General features: G+C 42.0%; 1 protein-coding gene across 1 annotated transcript in view; it reads right to left on the bottom strand.

Moving 5' to 3' along the window:
• Window positions 1-14,351, bottom strand: part of LOC126203620 (uncharacterized) — a 175,776-nt gene that overhangs the window by 57,519 nt on the left and 103,906 nt on the right. The window contains exon 2 of the mRNA XM_049937990.1: window positions 7,344-7,495. Within this exon, the coding sequence (XP_049793947.1) occupies window positions 7,344-7,495 (152 nt within the window). The remainder of the gene's footprint in view (window positions 1-7,343; window positions 7,496-14,351) is intronic.

Here is a 14,351-nt window from a genome sequence, read left to right as displayed (position 1 = left end):
AAATGCTGCCCACATGCATATCGCCGTCATCAATCCTGTGCACTATATCGTTAGCGAATGTCTCTCGTGCAGCAATGGTAGCGGCGCTGAGGGGTTGCCGCGTTTGAATTTTGTATGGATAGAGGTGTAAACTCTGGCGCATGAGACGATACGTGGACGTTGGCGTCATTTGGACCGCAGCTGCAACACGGCGAACGGAAACCCGAGGCCGCTGTTGGATCACCTGCTGCACTAGCTGCACGTTGCCCTCTGTGGTTGCCCTACGCGGTCGCCCTACCTTTCCAGCACGTTCATCCGCCACGTTCCCAGTCCGTTGAAATTGTTCAAACAGATCCTTTATTGTATCGCTTTTCGGTCCTTTGGTTACATTAAACCTCCGTTGAAAACTTCGTCTTGTTGCAAGAACACTGTGTTCTAGGCGGTGGAATTCCAACACCAGAAAAATCCTCTGTTCTAAGGAATACACCATGTTGTCTACAGCACACTTGCACGTTGTGAACAGCACACGCTTACAGCAGAAAGACGACGTACAGAATGGCGCACCCACAGACTGCGTTGTCTTCTATATCTTTCACATCACTTGCAGCGCCATCTGTTGATACCCTATCCGAGCCTCAGGTACAGGGCGGGTCGCAGGTGGCGGATAGCGAACGATCCATCAGATATGGTGGACAGCTGCGAATAAGGGGAAACCCAAATAAGCAGTCCCGGACCGAGGCGGCAGCATCACGAGGGTGTGGGAGTGTGACTTTTGGCAAGGGTCACACTCATTCAAAAACCACAGAACGCGAAGACGTTGCTGTGTCATGGCGAGTAAGTGCCGCCATTACAATAAGCACCGTCAACACCCAAATCCAGGACGCGTCTGAAGTGGGAACCATCGGCATCCTGGTCAGCGTCTGTTCACACAATGTGCGGCTGGTCATAATGCTCCAGGAACTAACAATCCCTGGTTCTAAACACCCAGTGGAAACACTGGACCAACTTGATTACAAGCAAGTATGACTCGTGCAAGTAATAACAACATTACCCCAGGTGGTAACCAATCCAGCCATCAACAGATGGCAACCAGGAATTCGGATTCTGGGGAACCTGGACTTACACGATTACATCAGAGAAAGTCGGAGCTCTCTGGCAAACTTCCACTTAAAACACCTACATACATTGGAACCTTTAACATAAATACATTAATCCAACCAGGAAAACTTCTGAACCTTACAACAGAACTTGAAAAGCAAAAGATAGTAATACTAGCTTTACAGGAGACACGTTTTACAGATGAAGAAACTTCAGATTATGGCAGCTATCGCATCTTTAAGAACAAGACGGATAAACGAATCGGAAGAGGAGCCCCCCATCTCGGGATGGCGTTTATCATACACAAGAGCGTGCTCAGCTCCATCAAGGAAGTTACTCCCGTAAATAATAGGATAATGACGATGCGCTTACAATGTGCCAACAAAACATACACAATGGTTAATGTTCATGCTCCCACAAACGGAGACAACAAGAAAAACCCCACAGAAACAGAAAAGTTCTGGGAAAATTTGGAGAATATAATGGCCAGGATTCCAAAAGATGATACAAAAGTTCTACTCGGCGATTTTAATGCCCAAATTGGTAGAGAGAAAATCCACCAAAAAACCGTAGGCAAATATCCTGCACATAAATTTACCAATAAAAATGGTACAAGGCTCGTCGAACTATGTAAGCAGAATAACCTGAAGATAATGTCAACATCTCTAAGAAAATGTCCAAGAAAACAAAATACATGGAGGTCTCCTATACAACAAATTGGCGAGTTTCAAATAGATCATGTGGCCATTTCATACCCAGTACAAAAAGAAATTTACGACGTCCAAGTACGCAGAGGAGCAAACATTGATTCAGACCATTACCTAACTAGAATTAAAATCAAGTTTACAGCACGAAGAAGTCATCAGAAGAAAACAGAAATACAGAAATATGACACCAAGAGGATTAAAGAATCTAAAGTAAAAGAAGAATGGGAGAAGGAAAAGGCAAACACATGGGAAGAATTTCATTCTAAAATCACGCGAATAGCTAAGGAAACTATTCCCTTGAAAAAGATATTCAAACACCCTTGGTGGGATTCAGACTGTGAAAATGCATTGGAAAGGAGAAAAAAGGCATTTCAAGAATATAACAGTAAAAAATCACAAGAAAGTCTACATGTATTTAACGAGGTTAGAAAACAGGTTTCAAAATCTATTAGGCAAGCAAAAAGGAAGTACACAAAGGCACAACTGGATGCCATAGAAGAAAATTTCCAAAACTATAATACAAGAGACTTCTACAGAACTTTCGCAGATAAAATACGAGGATATATCCCTCAAAATTTATGTTTCAGAAAACCAGATGGTAAATTAGCCCTAACAAACCAGGAAAACTGTCAAGTATTGGCTCAATATTTTTCTAACCTACTAAATTGCCCAGAACCTAGTTTAAGGTTTCCCAAAGAAATCTGTGCCAACGCTCAACCGGATTCATTACCACCAACACAGGAAGAAATCAAATGTCACATTAAAAACTTAAAAAATAATAGAACATCTGGCGAAGATGGCATTGTTGCAGAGCTATTAAAAAACCTAGGACCAAAGACGTTGCAAGAGCTCACAAAAATAATAACAAAAATATGGGAAACAGAAAAATTACCAGAGGAGTGGAAATGTGCCCTTATTCACCCGTTACATAAAAAAGGAGACAGAACAAATGTCAATAACTACAGGGGAATCTCACTTTTACAAGTCACCTACAAAATTCTCTCAACATGCCTGCTGAAAAGAACACAAGAGCAGCTGGAATGCCAAATTGGTGATTATCAAGCAGGCTTCCGCCCCGGTCGCTCATGCATAGAACAAATATTTAATTTAAAGACAATATTAAAACACAAAGCAATTAGAAATGCCCCCATAATTTGTACATTTGTAGATTTTTAAGAAAGCCTATGACTCAATTGACCGGCAATCTTTGTTTAACATTTTAGAGGAACTTGGACTTGACTCCAAAACACTAAGGCTTATCAAAGAATCACTGACCGACACTGTATCTAAAGTTAAATTCAGGGGAGAAATCTCTGAACCTTTTCTCATAAAAACTGGAGTACGTCAAGGTGACGGGCTATCTCCACTTTTGTTTAATATAGTCCTGGATAAAGTCATTAAGGAATGGGAAAAAGAATTAAAAAATCAATCCTACTGGAAACCAATCCATCTTGGTAGAACCAAAGACAACGTGGAGATATCTTGTTTAGCATTCGCGGACGACTTGGCCATACTTGCAGATGATGAAGAAATCGCCACCAAACAAATAGAGATCCTTAAGGAATGCGCGGATAAAGTAGGTTTACAAATTTCGTTTCAAAAGACAGAATTTTTCTGTACGAAATTCCATATACACAGTTTGAACACAAAATATGGAAAAATAAATAGAGTAAAACATTTTAAATACCTAGGTGAAATTTTGGAGCCAACCGGAGGAGAGAAAGTTGCACAGAAGATCAGACAACAGAAAATGAAGAGAGCATATGGTATGACACATGAAATATACAATAAAAAATGCATCTCCTCGAACACAAAAATCAGACACTACTGCGCAGTAATTAAGCCAGCAGCACTATATGCTAGTGAAACGCTCACACTCCACACAAAATGTGATTTAGAAAAAATACTAAAAGAAGAACGAAAAATTATGAGAAAGATTTTAGGTCCAAAATTAACAGAAGAAGGATACCGGATACAATCAAGAAGAACCACAGAAACTATAATGAGATTTTCACTCTGCAGCGGAGTGTGCGCTGATATGAAACTTCCTGGCAGATTAAAACTGTGTGCCCGACCGAGACTCGAACTCGGGACCTTTGCTTTTCACGGGCAAGTGCTCTACCAACTGAGCTACCGAAGCACGACTCACACCCGGTACTCACGGCTTTACTTCTGCCAGGTCCCGAGTTCGAGTCTCGGTCGGGCACACAGTTTTAATCTGCCAGGAAGTTTCACAGAAACTATATCAAACCTGGCAGCAGACAAAAGAAGGCGAAGATTAAAATTTTATGGACATGTCACTAGACTTCCCCCCCACACGACTCACCAACAGAATTCTCACTTACATAGAAAAAGTCAAATCAACAACACCATGGATTAGCCAAGTAAAATTAGATTTACAAAAAGCAAATATTGAACTTAAAGATGTCAAAGATAGAAAAACTTTTAGAAATAAGGTGGAAAAGTGGAATGTATTGTCGGAGAAGGAAGCACTAAAGAGACCAGGAACAAAATGGACAGAAGAAAGAAAAAGAAAACATGGAGAACGAATGAAAGAAGTATGGAAGAAACGACGTCAGAAAGCTTTGCGTGATCCTTCTGGGTCCATTCGCGATAAGTAAGTATATATATATATATATATATATATATATATATATATATATATATATATATAAATTCCCGGCAATCAGCTGCAACAATTATGCATATAATAAGTTGTTGAAAGTCGTTTGTCGTGGAAAAACTGGCGACTTCGAACATCATTATGTTTTCCGCAATCAAAGTTGTATTTCACAAATGTTATTAATTGTCTTCATAATGTTAACCATGTATAGTAAACGGAAGACGTAGAAACGATATTCCGGAACGAATAAGTATAGCTTAAGTCAAACGTTCGAATTAGAATAGAGACCCCACGAACACAAATTTGCTGTGGCAGGTATGAAATATAAACTCCATTACTCGCTCGTTACACTTGAAGGACAGATGTTGAACGGGCCGAAACGAACCGCCGCATAACAGCGTAGTTGCCTGCTAACTTCGAAAGAAGGTAGATGCGGCCCCTAGCGCAACTTACAACGTCGTCGAAAATCAGTGCGGACGTGAGAGCTTTGGTACACCCTGTTAAACAAACGGAAAAATGGAGGCGGTACAATTGGAGAGTGACCCGCCTTCACCAACATGCATAAGCAATTCATTAATAGTTTATATATAAATTTGAATTACAAAAAACTAATAATAAAAAAAATTGCATGGCGCGACACTCGATCCGGCGACCTTCGGATGACGAACCCGAGCGCTTACCGCTGCGCCACGACGCTGTAGAAAATTATTAATCGTAGAGAGTATTTCCCCGCAACGGTTTCTTTTAACTGTCGATTTTCTCGATAACGGCTGAGAAGTGCATCTTGGTGCTTTGCCACATTACACCTCTGGCCATGAGTTTTTATTATGCGCAGTATGAATCGAATCTGAATTTCACAATTGGCGGCCTCCCCTTGTTAGGTAATCTATCCATTCCTCAGATGATTCCCACATATGGGATAGCATGCCGTATACGTAATATCGAATATTAAAGGACGTAAATTGATGACATTTTCCTGTAGAACACTTTCTCAGAACTATGTTGTATTGTATTGTATGGAACTGGAGACCTAGAAACGATGGTAAGGCTGCGCCCCAGCCGTAGCCCGCAGCGGTACACAACCCCACAACAGGCTACAGCAGTCCACTCACCCCACCGCCGCCCCACACCGAACCCAGGGTTATTGTGCGGTTCAGCCCCCAGTAGACATTTCCCACACCCGGGAACCTCTCATACCAGACGTGTGTAGCCCCAAATGTTTGCGTGGTAGAGTAATTATAGTGTACGCGTACTGGAGACAATGTTTGCGCAGCAATCGCTGACATAGTGTAACTGAGGCGGAATAAGAGGAACCAGCCCGCATTCGCCGAGGCAGATGGAAAACCACCTTAAAAACCATCCACAGGCTGGCCGGCACACCGGACCTCGACACTAATACGCCGAGCGGATTCGTGCCGGGGACCGGCACGCCTTCCCACCCGGACAGTACGATGTTTCTCCATCCTTAACTGAACAGTCTTAATTTAAAAATTTACGTGCATTAGAAATAACAGAAAATGTGATACTTGTGTGATAATTTAAGTGATTTATTAATTCAGCTACCAGAGGCTCTTATAACCTCTAAAACAAAACCGACACACTACGATGATATTAGCCTAAGGGGACGGAAATCTGTAGATGTGATTTACGTGTGCAAACAAACAAATGCTTACAATTTTAGAAAAAGATGGATGATTTAGTCAAAAGGAAGATGTTCACAAACTGAAGAAGTCAATAACGCGTTAGTCCACCTCTGGCTCTTATGCAAGCAGTTATTCGGCTTGGCATCGGTTGACAGAATTGCTGGATGTCCTCCTGTGGTGGGTGGCAGCCAGGCTAGTATTCCCCGCTGTTTGAGGCATTTCCATAGCTCAATTAGAAGCGGCCTCATCACTGCAGACAATTCTGCTCAGGTTCATGAGATGTCAGGCTGAAGACGTGTCTGGAGATGCCCAGGACTGTGGTGGGATACCAACATGACTGTCGTCCGCCACACGGTCTACAATCAGGAGTGATGCTCTAGGGTGCGATTTCTTTCGCAGCAGGATCCTTTTGATTGTCATCCACGGTACTGTTACAGCACAGTGGTACGTCGACGATATCCTATACGCTGTTTTATTGCCCTACATTGCAAGCCATCTTCAGCTTACATTTCAGCAAGATAATGCCCACCCGCACACGGCGAGAGATTCTAATGCTTGTCTTCGTGCTTCCCCGACCCTATCTTGGCCAGCAAGTTTCAAGTTTCACGGATCAATTCCCAATTGAGAACATTTAGAACATTATGGACAACGTCTTCCAACCACGTCGGGATTTTCATGATCTACAGCAACAAATGGACAGAATCTGGCACGATATCCTTAGGAGGGCATCCAACAACTTAATCAATGCCGAGACGAATAACTGTTTGCATAAGCGCCAGAGGCGGACTAATGCGTTACTGACGTGCTCAGTTTGTGGAGATCTTTCTCTTTAATAAATCATGAAGTTATTCTAAAATTATAACCATTTGTTTGTTCGTACACGTACATAACAGCTACCAATTTCCGTTCCATTCGCGTAATTCTCTCGTGGTGTGTCTTTTTCTTATTTTTTTTTTTTTTTTTTTTTTTGTCTTAGAGTATACGTTGTTCGAAATTTTTTGAAGTTGACTGTGGCTCATAAATACTCAAATATTCGAAGGTGATTTTTTCAGAGATGTTTAGAGAGATTTCTGGTAGTGCTTTAGGATATTGATTTCCGGGCATTGACCTTCAAAAGCTGTGACCTTCAAATGCTTAAGTACGAAGGAAATGGAAGTTGGCCTGTCTGTAAGACCTCTGAAGGACCTTCAAGATGGTAATATAGCACAGTTAAAAACGCTGCAAACGACTGGTGAAGCAAGTGAGCACAGTGATATGAGTTTCCCACTGCAATGGCGGCGCAACAGTACTCACATGGGGTAGGCCTGCCCTGTGGGCCCCCTGCAGTCCGGGTGGTCGGTGAGCGCGTCGCCCCACACGTACTTGAGGCGGGTGCCCTCCGCCGGCCCTCGACAAGGGCTGGCCGATCCGCCCACCAGCGCCACCGCGGCGCTCCAGCAGCACACCTGCAAGCACAAGACACTGCAAATCCCTGTCCACATACAGACGTTCATATATTATCTTTACGACTTTAGACTTAAAAAAATGGTTCAAAAGGCTCCAAGCACTATGGGAGGTCATCAGTCCCCTAGACTTAGAACTACTTAAACCTAACTAACCTAAGGACATCACACACATCTTTGCCCGTGGCAGGATTCGAACCTGCAACCGTAGCAGCAGCGCGGTTCCGGACTGAAGCACCTAGAACCGCTCGTCCACACCGGCCGGCCTTTAGACTTCAATAACTTTACAAGTGTACTAGATAATAACTCATTTGCAAACATGAGACAACATATTCATAGAGTTTTTTATATGTTTACCAGCTGCCGTAGAGCTGAGCAAAATCGTGGACGTCATACGAGAAAGCTCAGTGTGTAGCTTGGTTCATAGAGGCGAAGTCCGATACTAAAGTGCAAGGAGACTTAATGACACAGTATGGATGGAAACCACCGTCCTCGAAGACTATTCCGTGTCATTTATAGGAACATGTAGCGTTGCCCATAACCAGGGAGAGTGTTACCCATTTGTTTCAGCTGCCATCGTGGACGGGTATCTGCAACTAATCCGACAAAATCAGTACGTATGGCGGCCAGAGAATTGGAAATACCACGATCAACAGTGGGCTGTCTTCCACACGAGGTTACATCTTTGTCCCTAGAAGATGCAGCTGCTTCAGGCACTGAAGTCGAGGGGCAGACCTCAGCGCTGACAATTTGCAGTGGTTGTCCTAGTCATGACTGACAAAGACAACGACTTTTTGGAAAAGGAGTCATTATTCAGCAACTCTGAACTATAGTAATTTTTGTATATGGGAATCAGAGGGGCCTCATGTTACATGTGTGGTGGAAATAGTGTGCCATGTGTGGCGCGGTGTTATGCACAACTACATCATTGGCCTACCATTTTTCACCGAGTGTACCGTCAACAATGATTTTTAACTCGACATGTTCTGAGTGTTTGCCTTGCGACAATTGGGACCCATGCACCCTGACTTCATACTCCAGCAAACACTGGACAAATCCAAAATCTGTTGGTTGGCTGATTCGGGCGAGGAGACCAAACGGCGAGGTCATCGGTCCCATCGAGTTACGGAAGGACGGGGAAGGAATTCGGGCGTCCGAAACAATCCTGACCAGAATGAGATTTTCACTCTGCAGCGGAGTGTGCGCTGATATGAAACTTCCTGGCAGATTAAAACTGTGTGCCGGACCGAGACTCGAACTCGGGACCTTTGCTCAGTTGGTAGAGCACTTGCCCGCGAAAGGCAAAGGTCCCGAGTTCGAGTCTCGGTCCGGCACACAGTTTTAATCTGCCAGGAAGTTTCAAACAATCCTGACATCTGTCTGAAGCTGTTAAGGGAAATCTCGGAAAACCTAAATCAGAATGACCGGTCGCGGGTTTGAACCATAGTCCTCCGGAATGCGAGTCCAGTGTGTTAACCACTGCGACACCTCGCTTTGTCCATAATCTGCTATAGATGGTTTATTTAATGCTGATGAGTCGGCCGTAGTGCCGCTTTGATCATCACTGCAGGTGCAGTTTTTGTACATAGGCTTTTGCCAGTATGGTCACACTTTGATATGGATGGTTTGAAAATGGACATAGGTGTCCCAAACTGGTGCTTTTAATGGTGTTCATCTTATATCCTCTTCTCAAGTCACTGTCCATTCCGCTCAACTGCTCTTCCAAGTACTTTGCTGTATCAGGCAGAATTACGATGTCATCGGCAAAAGTCAAAGTTTTTATTTCTTCTCCTTGAACTTTAATTCCTACTCCGAATTTTTCTTTTGTTTACTGCTTCCTCAATGTACAGATTGAATAACTTCGAGGATACGCTACAACGCTGTCTCACTCCCTTCTCGAGCATTGCTTTCCTTTCATGTCCTTCGAGTCTTACAATTTCAGTCTGGTTTCTGTTCAAGCTACAAATAAGCTTTCGCTTACTGCATATTAACCCTGCTACCTTCAGGATATCAAAAGGGAGCCTTTCAGTCAACATTGTCAAAAGCTTTTTTTAAGTCTTCAAATGCTATAAACGTAGGTTTGCTTCTCTTTGGCCCACCTTATACGGTAAGTCGTAGGGTCAATATTGCCTTGTTTGTTCCTGCTTTTCTCCGGAATCCAAACTGATCTTCCTAAAGGCCAGCTTCAACCAGTTCTTCCACTCATCTATAAATAAGGCTTAATTCGTGTTAACATTTTCAACCATGAATAATTAAATTGATAGTTGAGTAATATTTATCCTATCAGCACCTGCTTTCTTTGCAACTAGAATCATTATATTCTAATTGAAGGCTGAAGTTATTTCCCCTGTCTCATCTCTGGCGTACCAGATGGAATAGTTTTGTCATGGCTGGTTCTCCCAAGTATCTCAATAATTCTGAGGAACTGTTGTCTACTCCCGGAGCTTTGTTTCGATCAAGATCTTTCAGTTCTTTGTCAAATTATTCTCCCAGTATCGTGCCCCTATACATACTCCTTTCAGATTTCTCTTCTTTACTTGGTAGTGGTTTTCCATCTGAGCTCTTGACATTCGTACAGTTGATTCTCTTTTCTACAAAGGTTCTTCATTTATCCTAGTAATACGTGCATCTATATCCTTACGTTTGTACTCTAGCCATTTCTGCTTAGTCATTTGCAGTTCCTGACTATCTTATTTTGTCTATATTCAATGTCATCTACTTCATTAGCTGCATTTTCACATTTTCTCCTTTCGTTAATTATATTCAATATCTCCTATGATATCCTAGGATTACTAAGGAGGCATATAGGCAGTAATTTTTTCCTCACTCAGTACACTAATAGAACAGTACTCAATATCGTAACAGAGTACCTTCTATAGCGAACTGTACAGTGGCGTGCGGGATATATAGGTAGTATTAGATGTATATGTAGGTGAAATCGCTCTTGGCGGGGGACGTAAATCTCTTCGTTCAATATCCTGGAGTTAATTATTTTTCAATGTAGTACATCCGCTGATTATAAGCGTAACTGATAAGAATTTACAGCAATCTCTGATGACGCATTCACATTCATTTCTCTGTATCAGAATCTGAAGGAAACTTAAAAATAATCCGTATCACTTCAATAACATACTTAGTACGGTTTGTACAAGCACGTACAGGATTTGAACATAATTGTTTATAATATACCACAGCGGTATAGAGAACACCGAGATCAACAATTCCATATGTGGCACTTATGGTCCAAATAATCTGGAAACTACTACGAATTGGCATACAAAAAGCACCTAAGCTATAGGGCACGCGCAGTGCCTGAGATCGTCAATATTCTCTCGCTCTTTGCGCGCAAATAATTGATCCTAGAGGGAAAAAAAACATTATGATCCTTTTGTTTGACATTTAATGTAGTTTAATTTTCCACTGGTGTATGTTTCCGCTAGAGGACGCCGTTTTCAAGTTATTCAAAAGAAACGTACAAAAGTGACTTTCAAATGCACCCCATCCTCACACACCTCCCATCGCTCAGAATAATTATTATGTTTTTTCACAGGACTCCCTCTTACAATTGTACAAAAATTTGAGACTACATGAATTGTTTCTCTTGTTCGACTTTTTCGGTTCAAATGGCTCTGAGCACTATGGGACTTAACTTCTGAGGTCATCAGTCGCCTAGAACTTAGAACTACTTAAACCTAACTAACCTAAGGACATCACACACATCCATGCCCGAGGCAGGATTCAAACCTGCGACCGTAGCGGACGCGCGGTTCCAGACTGTAGCGCCTCGAAGCTCTCGGCCACAGCGGCCGGCGACTTTTTCGGTCTTGATACTTTCTGGCACCTTAAAACTGTGCCAGACCTAGAGTCAAACCGGGCTTTTATATTTTGGGGCAAGTGTTCCACCATATGAGCTACCCAAGCACGTCTCACGGCACGTCGTCACAGCTTCAGTTCCGCCAGTACCTCGTCTCCCACCTTCAAAAATCCGCAGAAGTTCTGCTACATACCGTTATGGTTAGCAGTTTTGGAAGAAAGAATATTTTTGATCGTCATTGACAGGGCTATCACGCCACTGGCATAATCGGGCATTTCGTTAATATTATTAAATTAATCTTCCCCCTGAAAGCAATGAAAGAAAAGACTTATACACGTTTAACATAAAACGTTTATACTTCGATCGAACCGTAACCCTTCTGAGCACAGCAGTTCCATAGTAAGAAGCCCAAACAAACAAGTTGTTAATTTTATGTTGTCAAACTTCACAAAACTGAGGTAAAATTTACAGAGATTTCAATGTTGCAACTTGCAAATGCACGGCTAAGTCGGTGGCGTATAGCCCAGAGAATGAAGAGAAAAGAAGATCTAATACGTGAAATAATTCGTGGAGTCGCTAATTTGTGAGCAGTGGTAGGAGGGGGTACCACGAACAACATATTAAAAATCCCGACATGGGGGCGGAGAGAGTGCGGGTGGAGTTGCGTCTGAAGACCACTTTTGTACGTTTCATTTGAGTAACTCATACTGCGACCTCTAGCGAAATCGTGTCCTGTAGAAACTTGAACTACATTATTAAATTTCCTACAGAAAACTACCTACTCATTTTTTTCTTCAGGACCAGTAGTTTGCTCGCAGAGAGCAAGAGAATATTGAAAATCCCGCGCATCGCGCATGCGCTGTAGCTTATGTGGTTTTTGTACGTCAAACTGTCGTAGATTTCCGACTTGATGGAGCACAAGGGGTCTATACCAAATTACTCGTCTGGGCTTCCTCTACACCACTGCGATACGCTGCAAACATTTATTCTGTGTTCTCTGTGTAGTCTCACAAGAAAATATTTATGTGCCATATGGCAACTGTAAGAAAGTATCACAGAACAAGCTACATTATCAGTAAAAGTGTGTTCCGTCAGTCTCCTTGCCTCCTGCTACCATTATACTGCTCAAAAATGCGCAATTTTACGTCTGTGTTCCTAACGTTCAGAGTAAGATTCTCTTCCTTTTGTCAACGTGTTTGCTTTTAGCTGTGGTTAAAAAAAAGCAGCAAAGCCGTTATACAGCATACCTTACATAAAATGCAATATAAAAGACACACTCCTCTTCATTTTCTTTGTGCACATCCCCAGAGAAACCTCCGTCATTATGTGGTACTTTATAGACTACTTTGTTTGCAATTTTCTCTGCCACGTTAGTGCAACACACATTTTTTACTGCAGGCACTGTGTCCACTCCAAAAGCGGTGGCAGTTAACTGTTTATAGGTGGCTGTGTTTAATAAATTTAGAAGAGCTGCAGTTTTTGTTCCTTACTAGCTTCACACCCGTTGCTAGTGTCGCGTAGACTGTATGACGTGCAGAGATTTTGTTTTTTTGTTTTTGCTTATTCGAATGTTTATGTTGTTCACAAACTGCAGCACCTTCGAAGTTTTTCACGCTAATTAAGGCCATACAAGCATGGTCTTTTCCGAATGTACTTCTAACCAAAAAGCGATTCTGGTAGCTGGAATCCAAAGTTATTGTTGAGTGTGCCTTTTGCGTTCTCGTGGAGATATTTCCATAGCAACTTTCATCGCCTAACAAGTATTCCTTTATATCTAATCGAGAAGTGAAATACCAATTTTCATAAATTTAGCTTTAATACCAGTTTTCATAAATTTAGCTTTAAAATTTTTTTAATGCAACGAAATATTTTCTTAAGAATTTTCATCCCCTATTGTACTCCCTTAGGGGCTGAATTTCCAGAAACCCTGAAACACTTATTTTTTAAATTGTAATCGAGAAGTGAAACACTGTCATAGATGTAGCTTTAAAAATCCTTTGATAGTTCTTTAAGAATTATTTATTTTCAAAAAAAATTCACCAACTATTTTATCCCCTTAGTGGTTGGCTTTCCAAAAATGCTGGAACACGTAATTTTTTTTTTTATTTTCCGACTGAGAAACCAAATACCAATTTTTGTAGCTCTAGCTTCAAAATTCCTTAATAGCGGCACACTTTCAAAAGCCTTTAATCCCCTATTTCGTCACCTTAGGAGTAGACTTTCGGACAATCCCTTCTAAATCTATGCCTACAGTATAATATCCAAACCTTATTCAAATTTCAGGTTTCTATTCTTATCGGTTTGGGTTGGGCGATGATGAGTTCAGTCAGTCAGTCAGTCAGGATATTATATATACTAAGATGGTATCTGTTCTTTCGCACATGTCCGAAAGAACAGATACCATCTTAGTATATATATAGTTAAAGCTCACCGGCCACTTGACCATCTTCTTCTTCTGTGCGAATGCACAAACAGTGCCCGAACTCTTACGGGAATCGGCAACGCGCCACGAGTAATGAGTATAATGGGCGGGGCACTACGAATGTAATGCGGGACAATACGTTGAGAACGTGGGTTTCGCGGGAGTCGTGCCAGAGATAAATCCCTGCAGTCGCGCTATCCTCTGTGTCCTCGGTGGCTCAGATGGACAATATCTCTGGTTAGCAACGTCAACAACCATCAGTTTTCGTGTGGTTCTCGAGAAATATTGAAAAATATAGATGATTTAGTAATGTTGGAACACGCGAGCCAATACTAACCTTACGACTTATCTTAGAAGAAAGATTAAGAAAAGGCAAACCTACGTTTCTAGCATTTGTAGACTTAGAGAAAGCTTTTGACAACGTTAACTGGAATACTCTCTTTCAAATTCTGAAGGTGGCAGGGGTAAAATACAGGGAGCGAAAGGCTATTTACAATTTGTACAGAAACCAGATGGCAGTTATAAGAGTCGAGGGGCATGAAAGGGAAGCAGTGGTGTGGAAAGGAGTGAGACAGGGTTGTAGCCTCTCCCCGATGTTATTCAATCTGTATATTGAGCAAGCA

The sequence above is a fragment of the Schistocerca nitens genome, chromosome 9, assembly GCF_023898315.1.
Source record: "Schistocerca nitens isolate TAMUIC-IGC-003100 chromosome 9, iqSchNite1.1, whole genome shotgun sequence".
NCBI classification, from domain to species: Eukaryota; Metazoa; Arthropoda; class Insecta; order Orthoptera; family Acrididae; genus Schistocerca; species Schistocerca nitens.
The sequence above is the reverse complement of the archived record's forward strand: the minus strand, read 5'-3'. Positions and strand labels throughout refer to the sequence as shown.